Below are 26,336 nucleotides of genomic sequence, written 5' to 3'. Positions count from 1 at the left end.
TGAATACTCATTTACGGAAGTTTAATCATGTCTTGTCTTTCACTGAAATTCCATTCACATTTTTAGCGTGCCTTACAAGAATGTTAAATTGACTCCAGTACTTAAAGTAGTACTTTCGAACAAATTTAGCACGGGCGATGTTCCCTGTATTCCTATGTGTATGAATAAAGTTTTGTTAATCTTTTGGCAGGATTTGTAAAAATGTTAGAAATAACGGCAATAAATTGCAAAAACTAAAGGATTTAACAATGGGGTATATATTTCGTTCAACTGTGTAAAATAAAAATTGTTTTTAGATATTGCAAAATATCTTATGGAAGGAATTCGAAATCTAGCTATATATTTCCGAACAAGAACAGAAAGAACAAGAAACATTCTGGCAAAGTTTATTCGTAGAATATTTTTCTTGAGAAACAGAAGCTTCTGACATGACACTTTCATAGACCAACAGTATAATCAGAGAGCATGCGCCGAAAGTTTTGTGACGTCATTATAGCCAAGCACTCGTTTCGGGTCTTGAAATGGATGTTCGACAATGTCCTAACTATCATACTTGTAGGATAGAATTGAGCGAAGGAGTAGAAAACAAGAAAGTATATGCATAGAACCAGCCTACATAATTTTTCTAAAAATCTAATGGGAAAGTACTGCCAGAGAGGTAAGGTAAGCAGGGTTTAAACTGTAATAATGGCCCGTCAACCTAACCCTCTTAGACAACATTGGAAACAGACTTAGGAACAGCTTGAAACCTGCAAAAATAACCTAAAACTGGAGCCTCGATATAATAAAGTAAAGAGGAGGGAACTGACAGTGAGAGGAAAAGTGTATGATGAAATATTAAAACACAAATAAAGATTGGACAAAACTAGAAGAAAATATTTAAAATAAACTATATTTTTCTATAATAGGAAAAAGTTCAGTGAACTGGTTGTCCGAAATAATAGCTGATCATAAGAGATGTCTAGCCTGAAGTTTCAATGTAAATAATGTCAATGTATTCAAACACGTGTAGGTGTTTAGTATATTTACTATTGGCCTCTAAGTTGACAAGGAAAGGAGATAGGGGTTTTTTTGTGGACACAAACTGTGGAATATTGGTGACTGAAAAGTAAATTATCGCAACTGATTTTACTTTTTATTTTTTACTTTTCGTTTATATATTCTAAGAATTCGGTTTTGAAACATCATTCTCGACCTCACTTTTAATATATTATCCTTGTCTTCAGTTTGTTGTGTTTTAACACTTCCTCTGATTCTGTAAACTAAACAATACTGAGTAGGTGGAAAGGAAAACATTGAGAATGTAAACTGTTCATACGCAGTGGTGGGAATTGTTACTTTGGAATCCAGAACTACAACGACGGCGATAACTCCACCACTACTACTATCAGTTGAGTAACAACAATAATAGATCGAGACGACGGCAAGACGAACTACTAACCAAGCACTAAGAATCATTTTAATACTGTATTTCATCGTTCTAGATGTTATACCTTTCGTTTAGAACGCTGAACGGGAATACGTAAAGTGAAAACGAAATGAGACTATATCACTTAATTCAAGTCCATGTGTAATGTGTATGTGTACATAAAAACACATAATCCAGTCTACAGAGGAACACAAACAAGCACTGACATATTCCTGGCGTTTATCAATTACCATATTTAGGTTTAAGAACGACAAAACATCCTCCAAAATTACTTATACAACTAAAATCACTCAGAAAAATGGGGGACGAGGACAACGAACTGGACGGGAAATTACTACAACAGTTCAGCTCTATGGGGACGACTGATAAAGAGGTGCTCATTGCCGAATTCCAGAAACTACTGGGTGACCAGTTAAATGCTGCAGGCTGTGCTTTCTTCCTTGATATGAACAATTGGTGAGTTAGTATTTTGTTACTGATTTATTTCTGTGACATTCCCATTTTTATTTCATACTATAACGACACTCGTTTTGCAGCCAACCTTTCCTGGCCCTCTCGCCTGCTCAACATACATTGTTGTTGTAAACATTATACTTCTCATGACATTTCAAGCTATCTCAATATTTTGTTACTGATTACATGTCAAATATTTATATATGATTATACTATTTTGTAAATATATTAAATGTTATAACCTAAAATATCGCGTTGCTCGTGATTTTGTGTAGCTAGGCCTCTACGCAACACATTCTCTGCTTCGTTAAAAGACAAGCTTGTCTGACTCGATAAAACCCAATTTAGTGAAAAAATATTCATTTGTTGATACTTCATGACTTGTCACTTTAAATACTTGATCACAATCAAGACAAATGATCATTGTTTATTTTCCTTTAAAATGTTAAACCTATACTTATTTATTCGAACCTTACTTGTTACCTTTAAACTCTAGTTTTCCGCTGAAAGGAAATTTTATGTGGTTTACGTTACCATTAAATAATTGGCTTGAAATGTTTAGTATCTAACAAATCTCGTGGTTATTTATTATTAAATGCCCATGTTTATACAATGAAATAAAGTTCTATAATTTTTTTGGTCATTTTCGTCACTCTAAAGTTGTTATATTTATCTAGTGTTATGAATCCTAAATTTTGCATTTAAGCAGTATTTCGTTATCATACAGTTGTTTTCACTATTTTTTTGTTTGTTTTTGTAATTTCATGTACAAACCATAATTTCCTGCTTATTTATTAATTATATTTACTTCCATGATTATTACTGATGTTTTATGAAACCATCATGCATGTTGTTTATATCATGATGTTATACGAACGACCTAAAATAAGCTTTCGAACTACAAATTAAAATACAAGTAAATAGGTCCCCGTCTTTATAACCATTTTGTAGTTAGTTCGCTGTAGAGTTTTCTTACATCATCTTCCCCAACCTCCGATTCCCATTTTGGCATTCAGTTATTCTATTCTCCTGTATTATTGTTGTCTTAATTTAAATATTGCAATTCTATTTTAACTTTGTCTTCTGTTTTCTGTATTTTCCGACTTGAGTAAGTATATTATTAAAAGCTTCGTTGTATCCCTCAACATTTATCTGCCCTCCGTTTCGTAGACCATAACCATCTTCACAATAAATTTCTAAACAGTTGAATTAGAAACGATATATGGAAATGTTTCTAGTTTCAGAAATATAATTTCTTAGCTCTAATGCCCCACCTGAGTGAAGGAGATCCTGCTTTGCGATAAAGTTTTCGCTATACCAGGGGAAAATATGATGAGTAAAGCGTGATGGCCTTTCAGACATTGTTAGTTTTAGCGTAAAATTCTCAAAATGTAACCAAAGCTATTTCACCTTTTTGGAGAAAATAAAGCCCGTTATATAACTAAACTGATCTGCTTTGGTTGTCAAATCACTTGTTTGTATTATTTATCCTAGATCTTGATCCAGTTGCTTCAGTCGTTTATGAAAACAATAAAGTACCAGGTATTTGTGTGTATGGAGCACATATATTCGTACTTTTGTTCTTATAGTTCACATATAGAATTTTTGAATCTCTTTTAAAGCTTGAGCGGTTTGAAAAAATGATTATTGGAAGGTTTTTCTATTCAATATTGACTATTTTTTATTTCATTTCACACTTTTTAGTCGTGTGGTGCTGTTCTAAATCATATTTAGGTCCAGTTTTTGTGGCAAGGACATAAAGCAATTGGAATTCCTTAGGATATAACTTTTAAGATTGATTTAATATATATATAAAAGGCAGTTATTACAAAGACACATGTAACTTTATGTAGATTCAAAGTGGATGCTAGATTCAAATACAGAGTATTTCATTGTACAGTTCCCGGGGTATGAAAATGAGAAAACGTTTAATACAATTTTACTGGACATCAGAAATGAGTGGAGCTGAGGTTGCTCCATCAAGTGTGTTTGGATAGGAAAGGTACAGTTTGCATGCTCAGAGATGCAGGAACCATTTTACCAGAGGTCATCATCATTGTGCATCAATGGGTTACAGTGAATGCTTCTATGTCTGGTAGATGGCATTGAGACCTGTTCAATCCATGCAAATATGGAAGAGACAAAAATGATGATGGTGATGATTAATGTGGGACATACTTGTGTCAGCAACTATTCATTGCTAATGTATTTTTGACCTTAAAGAAGAAACTCAACCTTTGGTATGCAACATTGACTGTGTTGTAAATATATGGTTGACATGATAGGTCATCAGCGATTGCAATGCTCTGATATTTTTAGATTGCGAAAGTTTTAACTTTGTATTCTTCAGAAACAGACAGTGTGTGACAGTGAAATTATTAAAGGAAACCACTCTTTCAAATTCCAGTTTTTTTGAGGGTTGTTATTTCTTTCAAATTTTCAATATAAAACTAGGTAGTGAACTGAATCTGTTATGCAGCTTAATGCTACCACCTGGCCCTTAGATGCCTTTTGCAGAGTCGATTCTGTTGCAAGTTTTCAGGCCAGGTCTGAATATTGTGATACTTCACTTTCAACTATCACATGAGTTGTGTTTTCTTCTTCCCTTTCTTCTAGACTCAAGAAGAACTACAAAATATTATGCTTCTCATTTTTTGTATATGATTAAGCCATTAAATAACAACTGTTGTCTTATACATTTACTCATTGATCAATGAACATTTTTTTAAATGCTATATATAAAAATTTATAGGCTCTTCAAGAAGGAAATAAATAATTTTAAGGTGTCTTATTTTAAAGTATAAAACTTTCTAAATAAAAAATATATGTACTAATAACATTTAACAGTTATAAATTTGCCTGACCTTAGAATGGAAAGAAACTTTGAAGCTAAATCAGGATCAGTAAGTTTCATATTTAGTGGTTTTTATTACTTCTTTTTATCTCATTTGGTACGATGAGCAACCTTATTTAATATTACAGGGTTTTAGAAAATTTAAATCCTTCTCAAAAGTGTAAGTGCATAGCAATATTATATGGTAGTGAAATATGGGCTGTGAATTTAGTTGCCAGGTCTTCTCAATCACAGCATATCTCCAAAGGTCCTGGTCTCCTGTCATTACCTCTGTGAGGCCCAATGTTCGAAGGTCATGCTTCACCACCTCATCCTATGTCTTCCTGGATCTACCTCTTCCACAGGTTCCTTCTACAGTTAGGGAGTGGCACTTCCTCACACAGCTGTCTTCAATCATCATGTGTGTGTGTATGACCAAATGCAAATGTGTTGAGAGGAAAATTGGTATAAGGTATCAGACGTAGTGTACAAGAAAGAAGACTGCTGGTATGGTCATATGATGCATATGAATGAAGATAGTTGCATAAAAGAGTGCTGATCACTAATGTGCATGAAACTCATGCAAGAGGGAGACTCAGGAAGACATGCAATGAAGTAGTAAAGACTGACCCTGGGTTGTTGAGTCTGATGAAGGAGGTAACAAAGGCCTGTGGTCCTAAAAGCATACCATCAATGTCTATGCCCCAACACCCAATCTGTACCTGATTCTACAACTCATTTTTATAACATCCATCCCTCCATCATTCTTCAAAGTGTGGCACTATTTCCTCAGTTGTTGTTATTATATGAGAGCAAAACTGCAAATATTCCACTCCTCTTTTTGTGTTGCCAGTTATCCCTTGCCTTGGAACCAGTTCATATTCCTTATTCACATTCCTAACATCATCTCTTTCAGCTTTAGTTCCATTGAATGCCCTTTTCTCCTGGACACTGTCTCATATCTGCTATCGATGTTTCCCCCTTTCTTTGTCACTATATCCACACTTACTCATCTCTGACCTCCACCTCAGTCACTGTGCATATCTCCTCCACACTTCATATCATCTCCCTATTTCACGTTTATCTATAGTTTTATTTACTGTTGCTCTCCAACCCACTCTTTTTTATGTATGACCACTTATTTCCTTTACCCTGACCTTACTTCTATTTTTACCCTTTCTCCTTTTCCTGCTGGGGTAGCCACATATCTCCTGTAATAAGACAACTGTTCTTGTTCCTGTATTGTACTTTAACCTCTCATCACCTGGCACAAAGTCACCTTCCTCAATACTGCACTCCCACTCTGTCAAGGGGCTCTTGTCTTGCAAGTTACTTCATAACTTCATGGTGAAAGCACCATGAAAAAAGTACTCAGTACAATCTGTAAAGCAGCTGGTATTACTGTCGAAACTTTGTCAAAGCAAACATTAGAGCCTGCTGCAACCTTCTAGCTTGTCAAATTATTCAGCCAATGCTACCATGGAAGACAGATGTTAAATGATGACGATGATGATGATACATACATATGAGGTGCATTCAAAAAGTATCTGACTTTATTTTTTCTCACCAAAATCTAATGCCATGAGGGCAAAATCTTTTAGATGGGAGGTGATGTCACCCTTCCTGTGCATGCATTAAAATTTTTGCACAGGTAGGCTGCATTAGTACCTGACTGTTTGCCAAGAGTACAGACATGTAGTGCACATTTATCAGATTTTTATATTCACCAAATGCATTGAGTAGAGATATTGCATTAAGTTTTGCCAAAAGCTTGGTGATACTGAAATTCAAACCATCCAGAAGATTCAGCAGGCTTTTGGCCATGATGCCATGGGTAAAACTCAGATCAGGGAGTGGTACAATCACTTCATACATGGCTCCACAAGCCAAAATGAGTTGCTGGTTGAGGTTTGGCAAATAATCATGGAAGATCATTATGTAACAATCCAGGAAATTGCTCATGAAGTAGAAATAAGCACAGGATCAGTGCATTCCATTTTAACAGAAGATTTGTGCATGCAAAGAGTGTTGGTGAACTTCTTCTCCAAGGTGCTGGTGGAGCAGCAGAAGCAACTCCATATGGAAATCACTCAGGACCTGCTGGACTGTGCAAAGGATTTTACCCACGGGGCATTAGTTTTGAAAGGGAAAATTAGTCAGATACTTTTTGAATGCACCTCCTCCACTTCATCGATTAACGTCTGTTTTCCATGCTGGCATGGGTTGGACAGTTCGACCGGGGATCTGGGAAGCCAGAAGGCTGCACCAGGCTCCAGTTTGGTCTGGCAAAGTTTCTACAGCTGGATGCCCTTCCTAACGCCAACCACTCTGAGAGTGTAGTGGGTGCTTTTTACGTGCCACCAGCACAGGAGCCAGTCAGGCAGGCCTGGCAACGATCACATTTGGATGGTGCTTTTTACATGTCACTGGTACAGGAGCCAGTCAACGGGTACTGGCATCAGTCACGATCAGTTGGTGCTTATTACATGCCACCGGCACAGGAGCTAATCAGGCGGACCTGGCATCGGCCATGTTCGGATTCTACTTATTATGTGCCATTGGCATGGGAGCCAGTCAGGGAGCACTGGCTCCAGCTACAGTATTGGTTTTACTTGAATCAACAGGTCTTCTCAAGCATATCATATCGCCTGACACATCAGGAGTATTCTTAACAGGGCTGGATGTGCATGGTGGCAATCTCACTTAGTTGCCGGGTCTTCTCAGTCACAGTGTATCTCCAAAGGTCCCGGTCTCCTGTCATTGCCTCGGTGAGGCCCAATGTTCGAAGGTCATGCTTTGCCACCTCATCCTATGTCTTCCTCAGTTACCTCTTCCACAGGTTCCTTCTACAGTTAGGGAGTGGCATTTCCTCACACAGCTATCTTCATGCATACGTAACACATAACCATACCAGTACAGTTGCCTCTTTTGCACACCACATTTGATGCTTCTTATACCCAACTTTTCTCTCAGGGTGCTTACACTCTGTCATGTATACACACTGATATTACACATCCAGTGGATCATACTAGCTTCATTTCTTTAAAGCCTACGCATGTCCTCAGCATTCATAGACCATGTTTCACTGCCGTGTAGCATGGCAGTTCGCACACATGCATCATACAGTCTACCTTTCACTCTGAGTGAAAGGAAAGGCCCTTAGTTGCCAGCAGAGGTAGGAACTCCATGAACTTTGCCCAGGCTATTCTTACTCTAGTCACTACACTCTCAGAGCAACCACCCCCTACTACAGACTTGGTCGCCTAGGTAGTAGAAGCTATTAACTTCTAGTTTCTTCTGGCATGTGATGGAATCTGTTTTCTCTACATCTTCAGTGTTTATTGCACCAGTGCATCTGCCATGTTGTTTTGTGTATTGTTAGTGGGAGAATTTGATTTGACAGATGCTCTTCCTAGTGTTAATCTCTCAGAATTGCTTGGATATACCACAATAACTCTGGGATTGAACTTTGGTCATAAGGTCAGTGGTCCAGTATTTTCACCTTAGTCATTGTACCTAAAATTAAAATGATATTTAAAGTATGTTATGTTTAACCCAATGAAAACACAAGTTGAGAAATTAGTTTTAAAAATGCTATACCATGTTGTAAATAGTATTATGAAGTTAAAAATGATAAATTTTCTTTAGGTGAAAGTAACTTTAAAAGAAATTATATCTTTACAGTAAGTTATGTATTGTGAATTCTACCACCACCACTACACCAAACTTAACAGTACCCTACTCATTGAAGCTTAAATTCTACCCCACCCCATCTCAAATAGTTCCTCAGCAATCTCTAAATTTTTCACTGTGGACATTTATAACTATGTAAAAGCTTCAATCTAGGATGTTTCCATTGCTCTGGCTAAAACACCTCTATCTTCTCTAAAATAATTTGCTATATTATATTAGTTTTAACAGTTACTTACAGCTTTTTAAATGCATCACTTAATTAAAAGTTTTCAGTTGTGGTTTTTCTGTTTACTCCACTTGGCTTATTCTGATCCAGTATACATGAAATTGCGATATTTACTTTTCTTGTTTAAAATTAACAACTTTCTGCATCTTCTACTGTTAATTTCTTTCTCTCTTGTTCCCCTTCTAAATGTGAGTAGCCACGCATATCCTCTTCGGTAATTCCATATAATTCTTTCATTTGCATCATTGATGATGTGGATCGTAATGTTGGTTTTGTTCACAAGGTTCTGCAGGAGACAACAGATCACATAAAGGCTGAATCCTTCAATTGAAGTCATTCATCATTTTTCAGATGTTTGTGCTGCTTGGAATTGCAAGCATTTCCTCAATCTTTGTCATCACCTCACAGATTTCTCAATCAGCTGTGTGTGGAACTTTCTTGCCACCAGCCATGGTAAGTCACACTGTAATGAAATAAGAGGGACTGTGAAAAAGATTGACAGCAAGAGCCACCCTGCAGTGACCAACTGCTTCTCAAATTCTGTCTGCAAAACAGATGTTTGAATTCTGTGAAAGTTCAATTCAAGGAATCATGCAATGAACTCCACCTGAAATGAACTAGCTGAAAGATTCGCTTTAACAAAGCTATTCCAAGCAGCAGAAGTTATCACCAATTTACTCCAACTTTAGACCACACAATCAAGATAAAATGGGTGTCAGAGTGTATTGCTTTTGACTTTGACTGCAAACTTAATACAGGTGGTATCAAACTCTCTCAATACCTTCTCTGCAGATATGATGACTAACACTGGGTTGGCATTGCTATCCAGATATATTGGGAAGCAAATGATGTGAAGGTGAAATTCATGCATCCACACCTTCCAAACCATTCATTCAGCTGGCTGACAAGAGATGATTTATGAGGGGTACCACTGACACATGGTTGCCAGAATTGAGCCACCTCAATTGTCTCATCACTGTCTGCTCGACAATATCATCTGACAAAAAAAAAAAATGACACTGATCAAGGATATACTTTCCATGTGAATGTTTGGCATTTCGTTGTTTGCAAAAGAATTGTTGAGCCTTCTTTCAATTGAGTTTGAATTGAGGTATTTTTGATTTTGAATCGAGATATGGGAGCACAATTTTTTCATTCCTCAAGTTTGACACACTGTTTTTCTGCCCATATTCTAGAAAGCAAGAGGCTGGCTCATGACTCATATGAAGGCACACTTTGATGAAATTTTTGACAAAAAGGACACATTTCTGTCAAAATTTCCCCCCAAAACCAGATTTTGTTTTTCAAAAAAGGAAATTTTCCTGATTCCTTTGCTGCTATATTGTTATCCTAAATTTTAAAATTTGTTCTTTTTCAACTTGGTAAACACACACTTTTGCTGACGAATGTGCATCCTTTTTGGAGTTTGACTTTTCATAGCTTGATTTGGATGTATGTTGACGTTTTGGAGAAATAATTCTATCCATTGTGTGCAGTTCATACTCATGATGAGTGTTTGAGAATACAGTGCACTTCAGAACTTTGTTCAATAGATCATGGAAACTGGCAAGTTTCGAATTTCCATTGATTGTACATAGTTTCAAGATCTAGTGCTTGCCACAAGATGCTTTCATACTGCCTGAAAGTGAGTGTTGTTGCAATACTAGACTCAAGATTTCAGACCAACTTTCAGGGCACTGAATTGAAATTGCTGAGTGATAAGTTATTGAATCAAACAAACCCCCTAATTTTCTTTCATCATGACTTTGTTTCACAAACAACTGGTTTGAAAATTTGTCTGATATATGTGACTGAAATTTATTTATTGTTGTTTCAAAACAAAAACAATCTCCATATTTGGTGCAGTTTTCTCTTGGCAGCCATTTTGCTGAAGGAGGACAGACCAAAATATGACAAATTCAAGCTCTTTTCAATGTTGTGCCAGCATGTTTTAGAAAATATTGGCTGCTCAGAAGTGATGATAATATTTCTGGAAGAACAACACCATACAAAGCAGAATGTTTGAAAAAGATGGCTTGCAAAATTTACTGATACAAAGAACATGACAATGTGTGCAGAGTTTCATTGTGATATAAACATTCTCAGAACTTGTGAAAATTTGGTGTGGACTGGAGGGTACAAAGTCTCTCAGTCATAGTAGGATTGATATGACTCAGAAATGTTATATGCAAATGATATTAAGTCTGAAAATGATATCTGTTGCATTATTACCACTTGGATTTTGATTTGCCATCAATGCTGGATGCATTGATTGTTTTTCACTGACTGGTCAAACACAATTTTTTGCTTTTGAGAAAAATTAAAAAGTTATGCTTCTGAGATAAATGATAATAACTTTTGATGTCCTGAGAATACCATTGAGATTTTTCACACACAAGTAAAAGATTATGTCCAGTTTATGTGCAAAAAGTTTTGAAGCTGTAGGGTTTGGACACTTCTGGGAATTTGGCTTTGATTATACAGCAGTGTTAGGGGTAAATTTTTAAGTATTTTCATTTTGATTCAAGAAAACAAGTACTTTACCATGAGAAATACACTCTTTTCTCTTCAAATTCAGATTCAGCCCCCCCCCTCCCAATGGTCAGTTACAAATTTTCAGAAAAATAGTCCATGTGGATTGAAAGTTATTACATTATTTGTTGCAGCATTGAGATTCAAGATGGGTGCCGTAGACCGAAAAGCGGGTGATTTGAGCCAAATTTCAAATTGGCATAACTTTTGAACTGTTGGGGTCTGAAAGTTTGCACTTTTTCTGTTCTTATTGATAGGAACAACTGGTCAAAATTTTGTGAAAATCTGACATGTAGGGTTTTGAAATCCCATTTTTTGTCTTTAGTTACATGGAATCACTCTCTTCTCATAGTTCAATCCCCTCATACCCTAGTATGAAGTCAACTATCCACTCCCAGAGTTTGTAGTTCTGTGAGCTGCCTGGTGGCCTCAATAGTGCTGGTGATATGAAGAGGAGCATTCAGTCCATGCTGTAAAGTAGAAAGGGCATCTCAACATAGAAGCAATGCCAAAATAGACTGCCATGATGCATTCCTTGGACACATTGGATCCTCTCAAACCATCATACTAATGCCATCATGGAACAGGGATGTTAAATGATGATAATGATTTTGCATGTAAGTTTTATAATTGCTCTTAAGTATTACTAAATTTTCTGTTAAAATTTTCCTTTTACTGTGTTTTAGATCAGTAAACTGACTGAACATTTGCCAAACCTGTACTGTACATTTTTTGTGTCTTAAGTTATCATGAACACCACTTTTCTTCTAGATTATGTATGAAACATTCTCAAATTGATTCCCTAGGCAATACTCTGATATTTTCCACAAAGAAGATCAAAGCATTAACAGTCTTTAACTTTTGTAATTGAAAATTTTGTATTTCACACATGTACAAAAAAAAATAAAACAAAACAAAATAATAAAAAATAAAAATAAAAAATAAAACTGTTGGAAATCGAAAAATGTCTGCAACTCTCCCATGAATAAGAAAGAGCAGACAAAGAAGCCTGGGCTATAGAAAACATAAAATCTAACCCCAGAGCTTTCTACAGGTATGCCAAAGAAACAGCTACAGTGCACTGTAGAATAGGGCCACTCCTCGAAAAGGATGGCACACTTACAGGAAAACCAATGAGGGTAAGTGAAATACTGAATGAGCAATTCAAGAGTGTTTTCACTCCACCCCTTGGGCATCTCCAAATCACCAATCCAACTGACTTTTTTACCACTGCAGATATAAAATCAGAGGCGGCGACGATAGATTACATCGATATAAAGGAAGATGATGTAACCAAGGCTATAGATGAAATGAAAACAGACTCAGCTACTGGCCCCGATGGATTCCCGGCAATCCTCCTAAAAGCATGTAAGAGAGTCCTAGCAAGACCACTGCAGTTCCTCTTTCAGAGCTTCCTTGCAGCTGGCAAACTTCCAGGAAAACTGAAGGAAGGTAAAATATGCCCCATTCATAAAGGAGGTAGCAGAGCGGAAGCCAAGAACTATAGACCTATCTCTCTGACCTCACACATCAGCAAGGTCATGGAACGAATAGTCAGAAGGAAGCTGATCACCTTCCTTGAAGAGAATGACTTGCTGCCCGACACCCAGCATGGTTTCCGACCAGGGAGAAGCTGTTTAACTCAGCTCCTACAACACTACGACTGGGTGCTGAAACGGCTGCTCAACCACTCAAATGTGGAAGTGATATATCTCGACTTGCAAAGGCCTTTGATAAAGTCGATCATGGAATGATATGTCACAAACTGCGTGATCTCAACATAGTTGGAAAACTGGGAGAATGGCTTCATGACTTTCTGAAGGATAGAAGTCAGGTGGTAGTAGCCAATGGGGCCACCTCCATTAACACACAAATAGTGAGCGGTGTTCCGCAGGGCACTGTTCTGGGACCACTACTGTTCATAATGGCCCTCTCAGACATGCCCTCAGCCACGATCACAAGTTATGCAGATGATAAAAAGTTTCACAGGCAATACAGAACCCTGAGGACACTAAACACCTGCAATGTGAGCTGGACGAAATATACAAGTGGGCTGAAAAGAATAGCATGCAGTTCAATGCTGGAAAGTTTCAAGCTTTATACTATCAGCATGCAAAACTGAATGCAATACCCAATGAATACACTGGACCTGGAGGGATTGCAATCCCAGAGGCACAATCAGTGCGTGACCTGGGTATTCACATGAGTGATGACGCGACCTTTCATGTACATGTTGCTAAACTGACAATGAAATGTAGACGGCTGGCTGGATGGATTCTTAGAACCTTTAGAACAAGAGAACAAGAAACATGATGGTCCTCTGGAAGACACTTGTCCAAGCCACTTTGACTATTGCTCTCAGCTATGGTCACACCATCCAGTGTCAAGTTGATCACAGAACTTGAGGCGATCCAACAAAGCTACACAAGAAGATAGCCTCTATGCAGAATGTAAGCTACTGGGAAAGACTCAAGAGATTAAAATTATATTCCCTGGAGCGTAGGCGGGAAAGATATGCCATAATATACATCTGGAAGATCCTGGAGGGAAGTGTCCTGAACTTTGGCATCGAGAGTTACGCAAATGCCAGAACTGGGCGCCACTGCGTGGTGCCTAGGACTCCAAACCTGCCATCAAGATGTAGGACAAGATTCTGTGATAGCCTGGGCTTCCGAGGCCCACAGCTCTTCAATATCCTCCCGAAGAACCTGAGAGACCTGCATGGGGTGGATACAGATGTCTTTAAAATGAAGCTGGATCTCTTCCTGTCAGGTGTCCCAGATGAACCAACTTCACGGCAGGAGGGGCAGATGAGGGCAGCTGCATCGAACTCTCTCATGCACCAAATAGCAGTTGCTAGAAAGCCTCCATAAAGTGAAACCAAGTAGCAACACCAAATGGCGGTGCCCCAGCATGGCCACAGCTCATAAGCTGAAACTAGAATCAATCAATCAATCAATCAATAATAATAGTAATAATAATAATAATGATAATAATAATAATAATCCTTTCTACTGGAAGCACAAGGCCTCAAATTTTTGGGGAAAGGATTAAGTCGATTACATTGACCCCCAGTATGTAGCTAGTACTAATTTTATCAACCTTGATAGGATGAAAGGTAAAGTTGACCTCAGTGGAATTCGAACTCAAAACCTAATGGTAGACGGAATACCACTAAGCATTTCACTTGGCATGCTAACAATTCTGCCAGCTCACTGCCTTTAATAATAATAATAACAATAAAAGGAACAAACTTAAATGAATTTTCAAAGCCAAGACAAATTAAATATAACCTGTTCAAAAAAGGAGTCGGAAGGAGTTGAAATTCTTACTTTTTAATAACTTATTTAACTCGTATGTACATTTCATAAACCGTTTCCGTTCTATCCACAACTCAGCACATTTGCATGCATAGCTATCCTAATTCTGTGTATAACCTAATTATCCATTTGATGGCAATAAAATAAAATTTAAACCATTATTACTTTTCACCCCCGTACCTTTTAAAAACAATTTTTTTGTTTATCTTTTAGAAATGAATAATGTTTGTACTTTGGTTTAGTTCCACATCCAAACCATTCCACAATTTCACCCCATTGATCGAAATATATATCCTCTTAATGGTATACTCTTTTACTTGTTTCAGTCATTTGACTGCAGCCATGCTGGAGCACTGCCTTTAGTCATGCAAATCGACCCCAGGACTTATTCTTTGTAAGCCTAGTACTTATTCTATCTGTCTCTTTTGCCAAACTGCTAAGTTACTGGGACGTAAACACAGCAGCATTGGTTGTCAAGCGATGCTGGGAGACAAACACAGACACACAAACACACATACATATATATGATAGGCTTCTTTCAGTTTCCATCTACCAAATCCACTCACAAGGCTTTTGGTTGGCCTGAGGCTATACTAGAAGACACTTGCCCAAGGTGCCACACAGTGAGACTGAACCCGGAACCATGTGGTTGGTAAGCAAGCTACTTACCACACAGCCACTCCTGCACCTATATGAACACAAGAATTTTCTTTAGACTAAAGTTTCCTCTCAAATTACCATGCCATCTTATTCAAAGAACATTTTGTGTATATTACCCAAAAGCAAATTATTTCTTGCTTTAAGCATTATTTGTGCTACTTTAAGTTCTACAGAATCTTTGAACTTCAAGGTGTGTCACTTTAAAACCTCTTAAACCTGTGAAAACACTTTAGCAGGCATCATTTTCTTTGACTATATCCTGGAAGACGTAAATGTTGTTAGCCATTTGGTGTTGTGTTTATGGCTGAAAATAATATTTCTGTCAATTTATCATCGTCATTGTCCTCAACTTTATCTCATAACCAAGAATTTAATTTCTTTTTTTGCTGATTTTATGGTGATAGCATTGATGACTATGTAGACTTGCATGGAAGAGTCGATGGTGTTGACTGCATGGTAATGTTGGTGAAGGACAAGGTTGATTTTGTTGAGCCTTTCTCTCTTGTTTGATTTCTTCCTTTTCTCTTATGGTGGCTTTGAAGTTTTTGGTTCTAATGGTGATGGAACACCACCAGTTGGTAAGATCTTGGGCTTGTGGCTTTTGGTGTTGTTTTGAGTTGGATTTTGTATCTTCAAGAGGGTAATTCCATGATATTTTCTCTGAAGAGAGCTCACTGGATAAGACTTGGCATGGGAACCTTGACTCTTCCATTCTTGTTACATGTTCTGACCATTTGGTGCTTTGACTGTTGGCTCTTTCTAGGACTTAGTTGTCGGTCACTTAATATTCCTGTTTAATGTTCAAGAGTGAACAAAACTTTTGCTAATGAATGTCTTCCAATTTAGTTTCTGCCAATTAATGAGACATAAACTCAAAATCACGTAGCCAAACAGTTTTACATCTTCTAGGAGTGGAGTCAATTGTAACTGCACATGCTAAAGCATGCTCACTTGTTCAAAGGGAAGGTTTCCTGTAGATTTTGGATCACATCCAGAAATTAGTTTTATATATACTCTTTCTGTATTGATATTATATATCATTACTTGTACTTGAGTGTTTATTTTACTATTTCTAAGCTACATAATCATTGTTTGTTCAAATTTAATGTTAATTTGTTTATGTCAAACCACCATTTCAGTTTTCTCATTTCTGTTGTGACTATCTTCAGAAGTTGATGTAAATTTTTTTCCCAGACAAAACACATTTTTGTCATTTGCAAATAGAACAAATTTCAGTATTTTTGATACTCTACATATATTATTTACATGCAAAATGAACCATTTTGATCTTAATACTAACCTATGAATTACTCTACTAGTAATATTTATGCATCTTCATTTACCCACCTATACAAATTTTTACATGATTATTAAACCAATTAAGCCTAACCTGTCTGATACCATATCTTCCAATTTATCAAGTGGTATATTGTGACCAATGATGTCAATATATCTTCTTAGATTTTTAAATACTGCCACTCTGTACTTTTTTAACCTATACAATTAATAATTTCTTTGATTAATTTGATTAGCACTAAAGAAGTTATCTAAACATTCTGAATGTATACTGACAGATCTTAGTTTGTGATTCTCAGTGACTTTATCTTGACTTTTTCCAATATCTTAGAGATTTAAGGGGAAAAAAACCCTCTATTATTTGTAAAATGGTGTTTATTCCTAGTTTTGTGTGATGCCATGGCTTTTGCAGTTTTCATTTTGCTTGGAAATCTACAAGTAGTTAAGGGCAAGTTTGTAATTTTGTAAGTCCTTCAATAATTTTCTAAACTGTTGTCAAATCAGTTGAATTCAACTCAATAAAATTTTTGTTCTTACATTTGCTACACTGTCCCTGATGTCCTTTTCTTCTAGTGCTCTAAAACAAATTACATATACAGAAATAATTCTTTATGTGCTTTTGTAAACTTTGATAGTCTGTCAAGCGCACCGGATAACTGTGCTCTTTACCAAATATCATTTTATCTTCAACAGCTACAACAAATTCTCTTGTCTGTTTATAGCAGGTAGTCTGCTTCCACATATGTATACTGTTTTATCTCCAAAATGAAATTCACAGATTCATGTGACATTTTCTAAGCAAAGTTCCTACATGCAGAGTATGGATCATGCCGAGCATTTGAATGGGCAATTTTTTTGTGTATATTTTATCAGAAAAGAAAACAGACTGAATGATTATAACTTCTTCATCTTTGGAATCATTCAAATTTTTAATCATCCATTTCTGTTTGTTTTTATACACCCACCCAGTTGCTATCAGCAAAAATCTTCAACCATGACAACTACATGTCATTCACTTTTCATGAAAAGTCTTTAATTAAGAGAGTCCTAGATCTGGATGTTAGGATTACCAATCTCTATAGCCACAGTTTCAAGAAAATTTCAGTTTAATTTCAGAATCATACATTATTTTGCTTCTGATCAATTGCCTGCTCTAAAATAAAACCCAAATGTTACCTTCTCCCCTTTCAGTTAAAGATTTCTGTAACCAAATCCAGACAATTGAGAGCTCTTACCTCTGCTGGTGACAAAAGGCCTCTTGCTCAGAGTAAAAGGTAGACTGTATGACGCATGTGTACGAACAGCCATGCTACATGGTAGTAAAACATGGGCAGTGACTGCTGAGGACATGCGTAAGCTTGCAAGGAATGAAGCCAATATGCTCCGATGGATGTGTAATGTCAGTGTGCATACTTGACAGAGTGTACGTACCTTGAGAGAAAAATTGGACCTAAGAAGCATCAGATGTAGTGTGCAAGAGAGACGACTGTGCTGGTATGGTCATGTGGCGAGAATGGATGAGGATAGCTGTGTGAAAAAGTGCCACACCCTAGCAGTTGAGGGAACCTGTGGAAGAGGTAGATGCAGGAAGACCTGGGATGAAGTGGTGAAGCATGACCTTCGAACATTAGGCATCACCAAGGAAATGACTAGTGACCGAGACCTTTGGAAATATGCTGTACTTGAGAAGACCTGGCAAGCTAAGTGAGACCATAACCTGTGGCCTATGCCAGTGGTGTAACCAGCCCATTTATGCGTACCTTTCCTTCATTGCACACTAAACTCTGCTTGCAACGAAATTGAAATCGAAATCAAATTCGTTGACTGGCATCCGTGCTAGTGGAGCGCTAAGAGCACCATCCAAGTGCGATCGTTGCTAGAGCAGCACCATTTGAGTGTGATCATTACCAGCGTCGCCTGAGTGGTACTTGTGCTGGTGGCACGTGAAAAAACATTCGAGCGAGGTCGTTGCCAGTGCTGCTGGACTGACTCATGTGCAGGTGGCACGTAAAAAACATGATTTGAGCATGGCCGTTGCCAGTACCGCCTGACTGGCCCTCATGCTGGTGGCACGTAAAAGCATCCACTACACTCTCGGAGTGGTTGGCGTTAGGAAGGGCATCCAGCTGTAGAAACTCTGCCAGATCAGATTGGAGCCTGGTTCAGCCATCTGGTTCGCCAGTCCTCAGTCAAATCGTCCAACCCATGCTAGCATGGAAACCGGATGTTAAATGATGATAATGATGAATGGCTAAGTTCCGATCTCCAAATTGCCAGTGTTCTTTGTCTTTGTTTTTGCTATTATTACTTTTTAATAACCTTTTTCATATTTGTCTACATGTACGTGTGTGTGTGTGTGCACATATGAACCAATTTTAGTTAATCAAAGCAAGATATTTATAACTGGGAATGAGTGCTGATTCAGCAGATATTTGATGGTAGGAGTTTATATATCTTTTGTCTCTTACTTGTTTCAGACATTAGACAGTGGCCATGCAGGGACACCACCTTGAAAAGTTTTAGTCAAATGAATCAACCCTAGTAATTATTTTGTTAAGCCTGGTACTTATTCGATTGGTCTCTTTTGCTGAACTGTTAAGTTACGGGGGTGTAAACACACTAGCACCAGTTGTCTCGCAGTGGTGAGGGACAAACATAGATACAAAGACACACACACACACTCTCTCTTTCTCTCCCTTTCTCTCTTTCTCTCTCTCTCTCTCTCTCTCTCTCACACACACACACAAACACACACACACACACATATATATCATCATCATCATCATCATTTAACGTCTGTTTTCCATCTTAGCATGGGTTGGATGGTTCGACCGGGGTCTGGTAAGCCATGGAGGCTGCACCAGGCTCTAGTCTCATTTGGCAGTGTTTCTACAGCTTGATGCCCTTCCTAACGCCAACCACTCCGTGAGTGTAGTTGGTGTTTTTTATGTACCACTCGCACAGGGGCCAGATACATACAACAAGCTTCTTTCAGTTTCTGTCTATCAAATCCAATCCACTCACAAGGCATTGGTCAACCCAGGGCTATAGTAGAAGATACTTTCCCAAGGTGTCATGCAGTGGAACTAAACCTGGAACCATGTGGTTGGGAAGCAAACTTCTTATCACACAGCCACACTTGTGTATGAGAATTACTCAAATAAGAATGAATCTCAAATACCACAAAAAAAAAAATCATAGAATATCTACTACCAGTTACCTAATAGCTGATGTTGAACTGAAAACAGTTGCTCTTTGGCCACACAATATATAGCAGTTGTGGACACCATGAATCACTTGTATATAAATTGACCAGAAACAGACAGAGGAAAGAAACTATTATTGTATATATATCACCAATAAATGATACTTGTCTTAGCAAGGTAAACAAAAATACCTTCAAAGTGGTCTACAGAAGGAATATAATAAATTGGATAATTTATACATGCCCTGAGATATATAGTAAATAAACATGCATGAACCTAGGTAATACATGTAATGGGTAGTATGTTTTTATGCCTACATGTGTAAATATGTGTGTGAATATATTATCATTTCCATCATTTTAATATTCACTTTCTATGCTTGTTTGGGTTAGTTGGATGCAGTGTAAGAACCAGAAGCATGATGTTTTCTGGATTACACAAGAGTGTGCCAGAGAAAACAGATGTGTTAAGGAGTGTATACAGAATGTTGGAAGTGCTACTGTGAGAGCCTTTTAAATCTGGGGACTACTTGAGGGAGGGCTTACTCTAAGTAGACCCAATAAAGGGACCAGCTATATAATTTGACAGCAGTACAGTTAAGATGATTAAAGATATGAACACAGAAGGTTACTGGTCTAAGTGGGATAGTTTCCAAGATGATTAAAATGTCCAGTGGAGTAGGAGACATTGATAGTCATCCACATAATCAGCCAATACAGGAAAGCATCATTCCCAATGACTAATGTAGCACTGTCATTGTCAACTATCAAAAAGGAAAAGATATAATAGACTGAGGAAATTGCACAGGCATTAGCTTCTGAAAGTTACTGACAGAGAGTGTCACAACATAATTGATTAGGAAGGGATGTAGTTTGGCTTTTTGCTGGGAAAAGATAGTACTAATTCTCTCTATTTATTGAGACAATTTCAAGAAATGTGCTTAGGTAGAAGTCATTGAATCTAGCATTTGTTGATATAGAGAAGGCCTTTGACAAAATTCCACACTAAGTAATTTAGTAGTTGCTAAGGAAGACAGGGATAGAAGAATGGCTTGTGAAAACCATGCAAACCATGTACAGAGGTGCAGTCAGTCAGGTAAGAATTAATAATAAGAACAGCAATACATTTTGCGTAACAGTAGTGATCTATCTGGGATCAGTTTTTAACTTATCTCTGTTTATGATAATCCTCCAGACCATAACAAAAGAATCTAAGACCACTAGTCTGTAGAAACTCATTATGCAGTTGACTTAATTCTAATGACAGGGTCTGAAGGAGAATTAGAGAAGAAAATTCAGATGTGGGAGCAAACCTAGAATTGAGAGGCCTCAAAGTAAACTTAGTAAATATTTAAGTTTTAGTGAGTAGAAAAGAAGGCAGGACACTACTACCATCATGGAAATGGCCAAACTTGATATGCAGAAAAGGAATAGGTAGAAACTAGTCACTGTAAACTATATAGCATAGTGAAATCAGAGGCAAACTAAAGGGAAAGTAAGTTTTATATGTGCTAGATACTCAGGAGTTGCAAGCACTATGAGCACACATGAAATAGATTTTCTCAAGTGCTTTAACTGTTCTCTAGTATTAGTTGATAGTTTCTGTTACATAGGTGGGAAGTGGAGTGCTTTAAAAACCAGAAGAAGAACAGACTGGGAGAAGATCAGGGAGTAGTTACTCTGCTGGAAACAAAGATTTTCTCTCACAGAATGAAGGAAAGACTGTACCTTGTACCTTGAAGCTCCACCATGACACCTCATCACCATTATTTTATCTATGACCATTTCCATCCTAGTCACTCCCACATTTTCTTTCTTTCTTCTATAATGGGGGAAGCCATGTACTACACTATAGTAAGAAACCATTTCTCTTCTGACCCCTTTTTTCATATTTAAGTCCCTCATCATAAAGCCACCCCGCTCTCCTGTAGCCCCACTCAGATGAATGAGATCTTAGTCTTGCAAGCTGCATTGCAACTTTTCAAGGGCTGATAAATACCATGCTAAAGCAGACATTGGAGCACGATGCAGTCCTTGATTCTGTCAGATCCTGTCAACTCATTCAACCCATGTGAGCATGGAACATAAATGTTAATTGCTGCTGCTGCTGCTGCTGATATATATATATATATATATATATATGCACATGTACATACATATGCTTGTGTGTGATCATAATTGCTGTATTTAGTCTTACTTTATGTTAAAGAAACTGTCATCTTTGCCCTACTTTTCTGATATGCTATCACATAAATAGTTCTGGGTATGACAGTAAACTGCAGCTGGTGGTGAGGCTCCAATTCAAGAGTTCTGAGATTCTCGGGAGAATGGAGTTATCCTTTAGTTACTATTACTCTGGGTCTGCTCTGACCCAGGGTGGTAGGACCCATCAGGGTTCCATCTATAGGTTAAATAGGCTTAGTGGCAAAGTGTACTGAACAGACTTGATGTACCAAGACCCTCAGTCCATGGACATGTTGTGTAGCATCCAGTAGTCACCTCTTCCCAGCCTGGGTAACTGCCCCTGTGCTTCTGATGAAGGTTTTTGAGCCAGAGGATAGGAGAAGGAAAATCTGGTGTGAAACCTTTAACCTGAGGACCCTGCTGTCATTATCCTAGCTTGCTGGGCCATGGCAAATGAACCCTGGGTGTAAATAGTTGGGCCAGTTCAGTGCACACTGCTCTTCACCTAAAAACTCCACTGCACAGGCTTGACGGACACAACCACCAATTATTCCAAGTCCTGTAGCAATGGGAAAAGAGTGTAAATGGCAGGTGGAAGACAACACTGGAAGCTATTGTCCTAGTCCTGCATGCAGGTGGTTTAGGATATTGGTCATTTGATGGTGACCTGGTGATGACAGCATTGTTCTGCACACCTTGAATAACCAAACTGCCTTTTAGGGACAGCACTGCTTGCTCCATATGGAGAGGGGCCTAGAATAGATGGCCTAAACAAAGCTTGTCTCCTGCCCCACTTCCCAGTGGCAAACTACTGTCAACAGGCATCTTCGCTTGCGGTCAAGCAGCATCAAGGAGAAAGTGATACACACCCACCTGCAAAGGTATGAAAGGACCAACTAGTCATCACAAACACTGTCTTCCAGAAGAAAGACAGTTCGAAAACAACCTGGATGCATTCTTGGTACAAACATTAACACCTCATTGATTAGATTTTAGTGTGCCCTCATGATATGAAAGATGTCTTGCATACCAAAGTGATGACCAGTGTGTCCGTCAAGTGTAGAATGTCACACCAACCATTGCCTTGTTCCAAAGAAAGGATGAGCCCTCAGGGAAAAGTTAAAGGTTAGCAGTCTCCAGTCAGCTGAAGTGAAAGCAAAATTTTTGGCAGCTCTTCAGTTGAAGCTTGAAAATGCAAGTGTCCTCACTGATCCCTTTACTGGAACACTTTGGAAACAACACGAAACTCATTCTGCAGACATTTTGGGAAGTCTTTGGATTCACTTCAAGGAAAAACAAAGACTGGTTTGATGAAAACAATGAGGACATTTGAGTATGGCTGGTGAAGAGAGTCATACATCAGGCCCATTTAGCTCAGTTATCTTGTCCTGAGAAGAAAGCTGCATTCCATCTTGTATGCAGTAACCTCCAGTACAAGCTTCAAAAGGTCCAGAACAAGTGGTGGACCAATCTTACTGAGAGAAGTCAGCTGTGTGCAGACACTGGAGACATCAGGGGCTTCTATTGTCCTTCACATCAAGTCCAGAGTAAAACATAGAGTAGAGGCCAGGCCCTCTTCAGTGCTAACTACATTGTCCAGGAATCAGCAATTCTCTGTTTTCCCCAACAATTAGTAAAAGTAAAATTAGGTGAGTTGCCCACCATTGAAGAGTTCACCGAGCAACTGAAGAATGGCAAAGCTGCAGGAGGTGATGGGATCCCACCAGAGATTTGGAAGCATGGAGGCCCAGTGTTACATACAAAACTTTACAAGCTCTTTGTCTGTAGCTGCATGCAGGGCAAACTACCACAAGATCTCCGCAATGTAATTATCATCACTTTATATAAGAACAAAGGGGAGAAGTCAGACTGCTCTAATTACTGAGAGATTACTCTGCTCTCCTCCCACAGAAAAAATCCTCACAAGGATTTTGTTGAATAGACTGGTATCCACCATCACTGAAGAAGACCTTCCAGAGAGCCAGTGTGGCTTCAGAGCCAACAGGTACACCACAGACATGGTATTTATTCTCAGGCAGCTCCAAGAAAAGTGCCAGGAGCAAAACAAAGAGTTGTATGTAACATATGTTCACCTGACTAAAATATTTGACATATTGAGTAGGAAAGGAATGTGAAAAGATCATGGAATGACTTGGTTGTCCCTCAAACTTCCTGAATATGGTCATCCAACTGCATGAAGACCAGTGTGGCCAAGTCAGACTCAGCAATGACTGCTCAGAGCCCTCCCAATCACCAATGGAGTGAAACAGGGTTGCATACTGGCACCAACTCTCTTTGCCATCTTCTTCAGCATGATGCTCAAGTAGGTCACAAAAGATTTTGCCAATGAAGTGTGAGTCTATATCAGAGACCATCTTGATCGCAACCAGTTTAATCTTCAATGATTACAGGCCCACATGAAGACCCTGGAACAACCAATCCAAGATGTCTTCTTTGCCACTGATGTTGCCCTTGTTGCCCAGAGCCATGCAGAAGCTGTCTAGCTCTTTGGGCTTGAAGTCAGCTTAAAGATGGAGGTACTCCATCAGCCTGCACCTTGGGAAGAATATCACTCTCCTCGGATCACCATTAGTGAGACTGAATTGAAAATAGTTCATTGGTTCACCTACCTGGGGTGCACCACTATGTCAAATGTCAAGATCAACAGGGAAATAGACAACAGACTAGCAAAGGTGAACAGTGCATTTGATAGGCCATACAAATGCATGTGGAACAACAAACACCTGAAAATGGGCACCATGATCAGCATGTACAGAGCAATAGTATTTACCACTCCCCTATGTGGTAAATACTATGGCTCTGTACATGCTGATCTGTATGACTCCTTGAGCACTTCAATCAGTGCTGCTTTTGCACTATCCTCAACATCTACTAGAATGGCATCATCACCAGTATTGAAGTCTTTAAACAAGTAGAGGTCACCAGCATCAAGAACATGTTGCTGTAGTCAGCAGGATATGTCACTAGGATGAAGAATCATTGCCTACCCAAGATCATGCTTTACAGTGACCTCTACACTGGCCATTGTGACAGAAAGGCACCAGAGAAGTGATAAAAAGACTGCTTGAAAAAAATCCCTTGGTGCCTGTCACATTGACCATTGCTGGTGGTCCACCCTAGCTGAGGACTGTGATGCTTGGCATCTCACCATCAACCATGCTGTCTCCTCCTTTGAAAACCCCCACAGGGCCAGTCTCAAGGACAAAAGGTGTAGGAGGAAGAACTACACCACCACGTCATCAAATCCTGACCAGCCACAGTGGCTGTACCTTCCTGTCTTACATTGGTCTTCTCAGCCATGAGTGTGCCAGCAGTCAATCTGAACCAGCCCCTTTTCAAACCTTCATTCACAAAGCCAAGTCAAGATCACATAAACAGAAAATATTTCTTTAAATTTTTATAAAGAATGAAACTTTTCAAATAGTCCTCATGTCTGTTTAAGTTTGTGCTGTTTTTGTTTTTGTCTTTTTTATTTTGTTATGAGGCAAAAGTATATTAATGTGTTTCCTTCACAATTTTCATTTTCTCCACTTTTTGCACCTTCAGCAATTTTCTGAACTATTGACCAAATCTCATGATATCATTACTTTTCATTGCTAAGGCTTTTGAGAAAGGAGTTAAATCAATATCTTCTTTTCTATTCTTAGTGTGAAATGCATGAATTGGCCTCACATTATTATTGTGTTAAAGATCATAAGTTTCAATTTTGTGTTTTTCAGGAATTTGCAAGCTGCAATTTGTTCATATTATGATTTTGAACAACCTAGTATTCGCCTACCGTCCATGTCTTTTGTCAAAGATGTCACTGTTGGAGAAGGAGAGTCAGTTCCACCAAATACTAAATTCACTAAAACTTGGCGACTGCAAAATTCAGGTAAAAATTAAAACAATATCATTATCACTAATCTTATTATCTTTAGCATCTATTTTACCATGTGGTTATGAGTGAGATGAGTATGCAGCAAAGCAACTCTATCTATCTAGTGTTTGTAAAGCCCTACATGCTCAGAACTGATCTAATATCTTCTTTTCAAATCTTCTCCCATCAATACTTTCCACCTTGAACTGAAAACCCTGTTTCACCTATTGTTTATAATTTATTTGTGTATTGTAGTCAAACTAATGTGATAATCTCTGTGGAGCTTATCAGCTAAAAGCTCTACATTTATATGCTTCTCAGATTATTTACACCTAATTGAAATATAGCTATTAATATTAAATATGTGTTAAATAAATTGGAAGTAAAATACATATTACTTTTACATCTGTATACATATTACATACAAAGTTATATTTGTGCTTCTGAGCCCAGGTGCTGTATTGAAGAATTGAGTTCCATCTTTATTGCTATCATAAGTAAATTATGTTAATGGACCCATAACCTCTTGGGCTCTGCAAGCTGCATTACCTATAAGCATCAACTTTGGGAAAGCAGTAGTCATGACACACAGTATTGGGTGTCTAAGCTTGATGCAACTTTTCCC

General features: G+C 38.1%; 1 protein-coding gene and 1 long non-coding RNA gene across 2 annotated transcripts in view; one reads left to right on the top strand and one right to left on the bottom strand.

Annotated features, from left to right (window-relative positions):
• The first annotated feature begins 482 nt into the window (after nucleotides 1-482).
• Nucleotides 483-26,336, top strand: part of LOC115212024 (protein ILRUN) — a 39,372-nt gene continuing 13,518 nt past the window's right edge. Inside the window, exons 1-2 of the mRNA XM_029780821.2 lie at nucleotides 483-1,885; nucleotides 25,572-25,726. Coding sequence (XP_029636681.1) covers nucleotides 1,728-1,885; nucleotides 25,572-25,726 — 313 coding nt within the window. The 5' untranslated portion in view covers nucleotides 483-1,727. The remainder of the gene's footprint in view (nucleotides 1,886-25,571; nucleotides 25,727-26,336) is intronic.
• Nucleotides 5,380-15,880, bottom strand: LOC118763630. The gene is made up of 3 exons (XR_004999395.1): nucleotides 15,822-15,880; nucleotides 11,927-11,933; nucleotides 5,380-5,391 (listed from the first exon to the last, which is right to left on the bottom strand). It is a non-coding gene; the product is annotated as an uncharacterized LOC118763630 (long non-coding RNA).

The sequence above is a fragment of the Octopus sinensis genome, linkage group LG5 (assembly GCF_006345805.1).
Source record: "Octopus sinensis linkage group LG5, ASM634580v1, whole genome shotgun sequence".
Classification (NCBI taxonomy): Eukaryota; Metazoa; Mollusca; class Cephalopoda; order Octopoda; family Octopodidae; genus Octopus; species Octopus sinensis.
The sequence above is the reverse complement of the archived record's forward strand: the minus strand, read 5'-3'. Positions and strand labels throughout refer to the sequence as shown.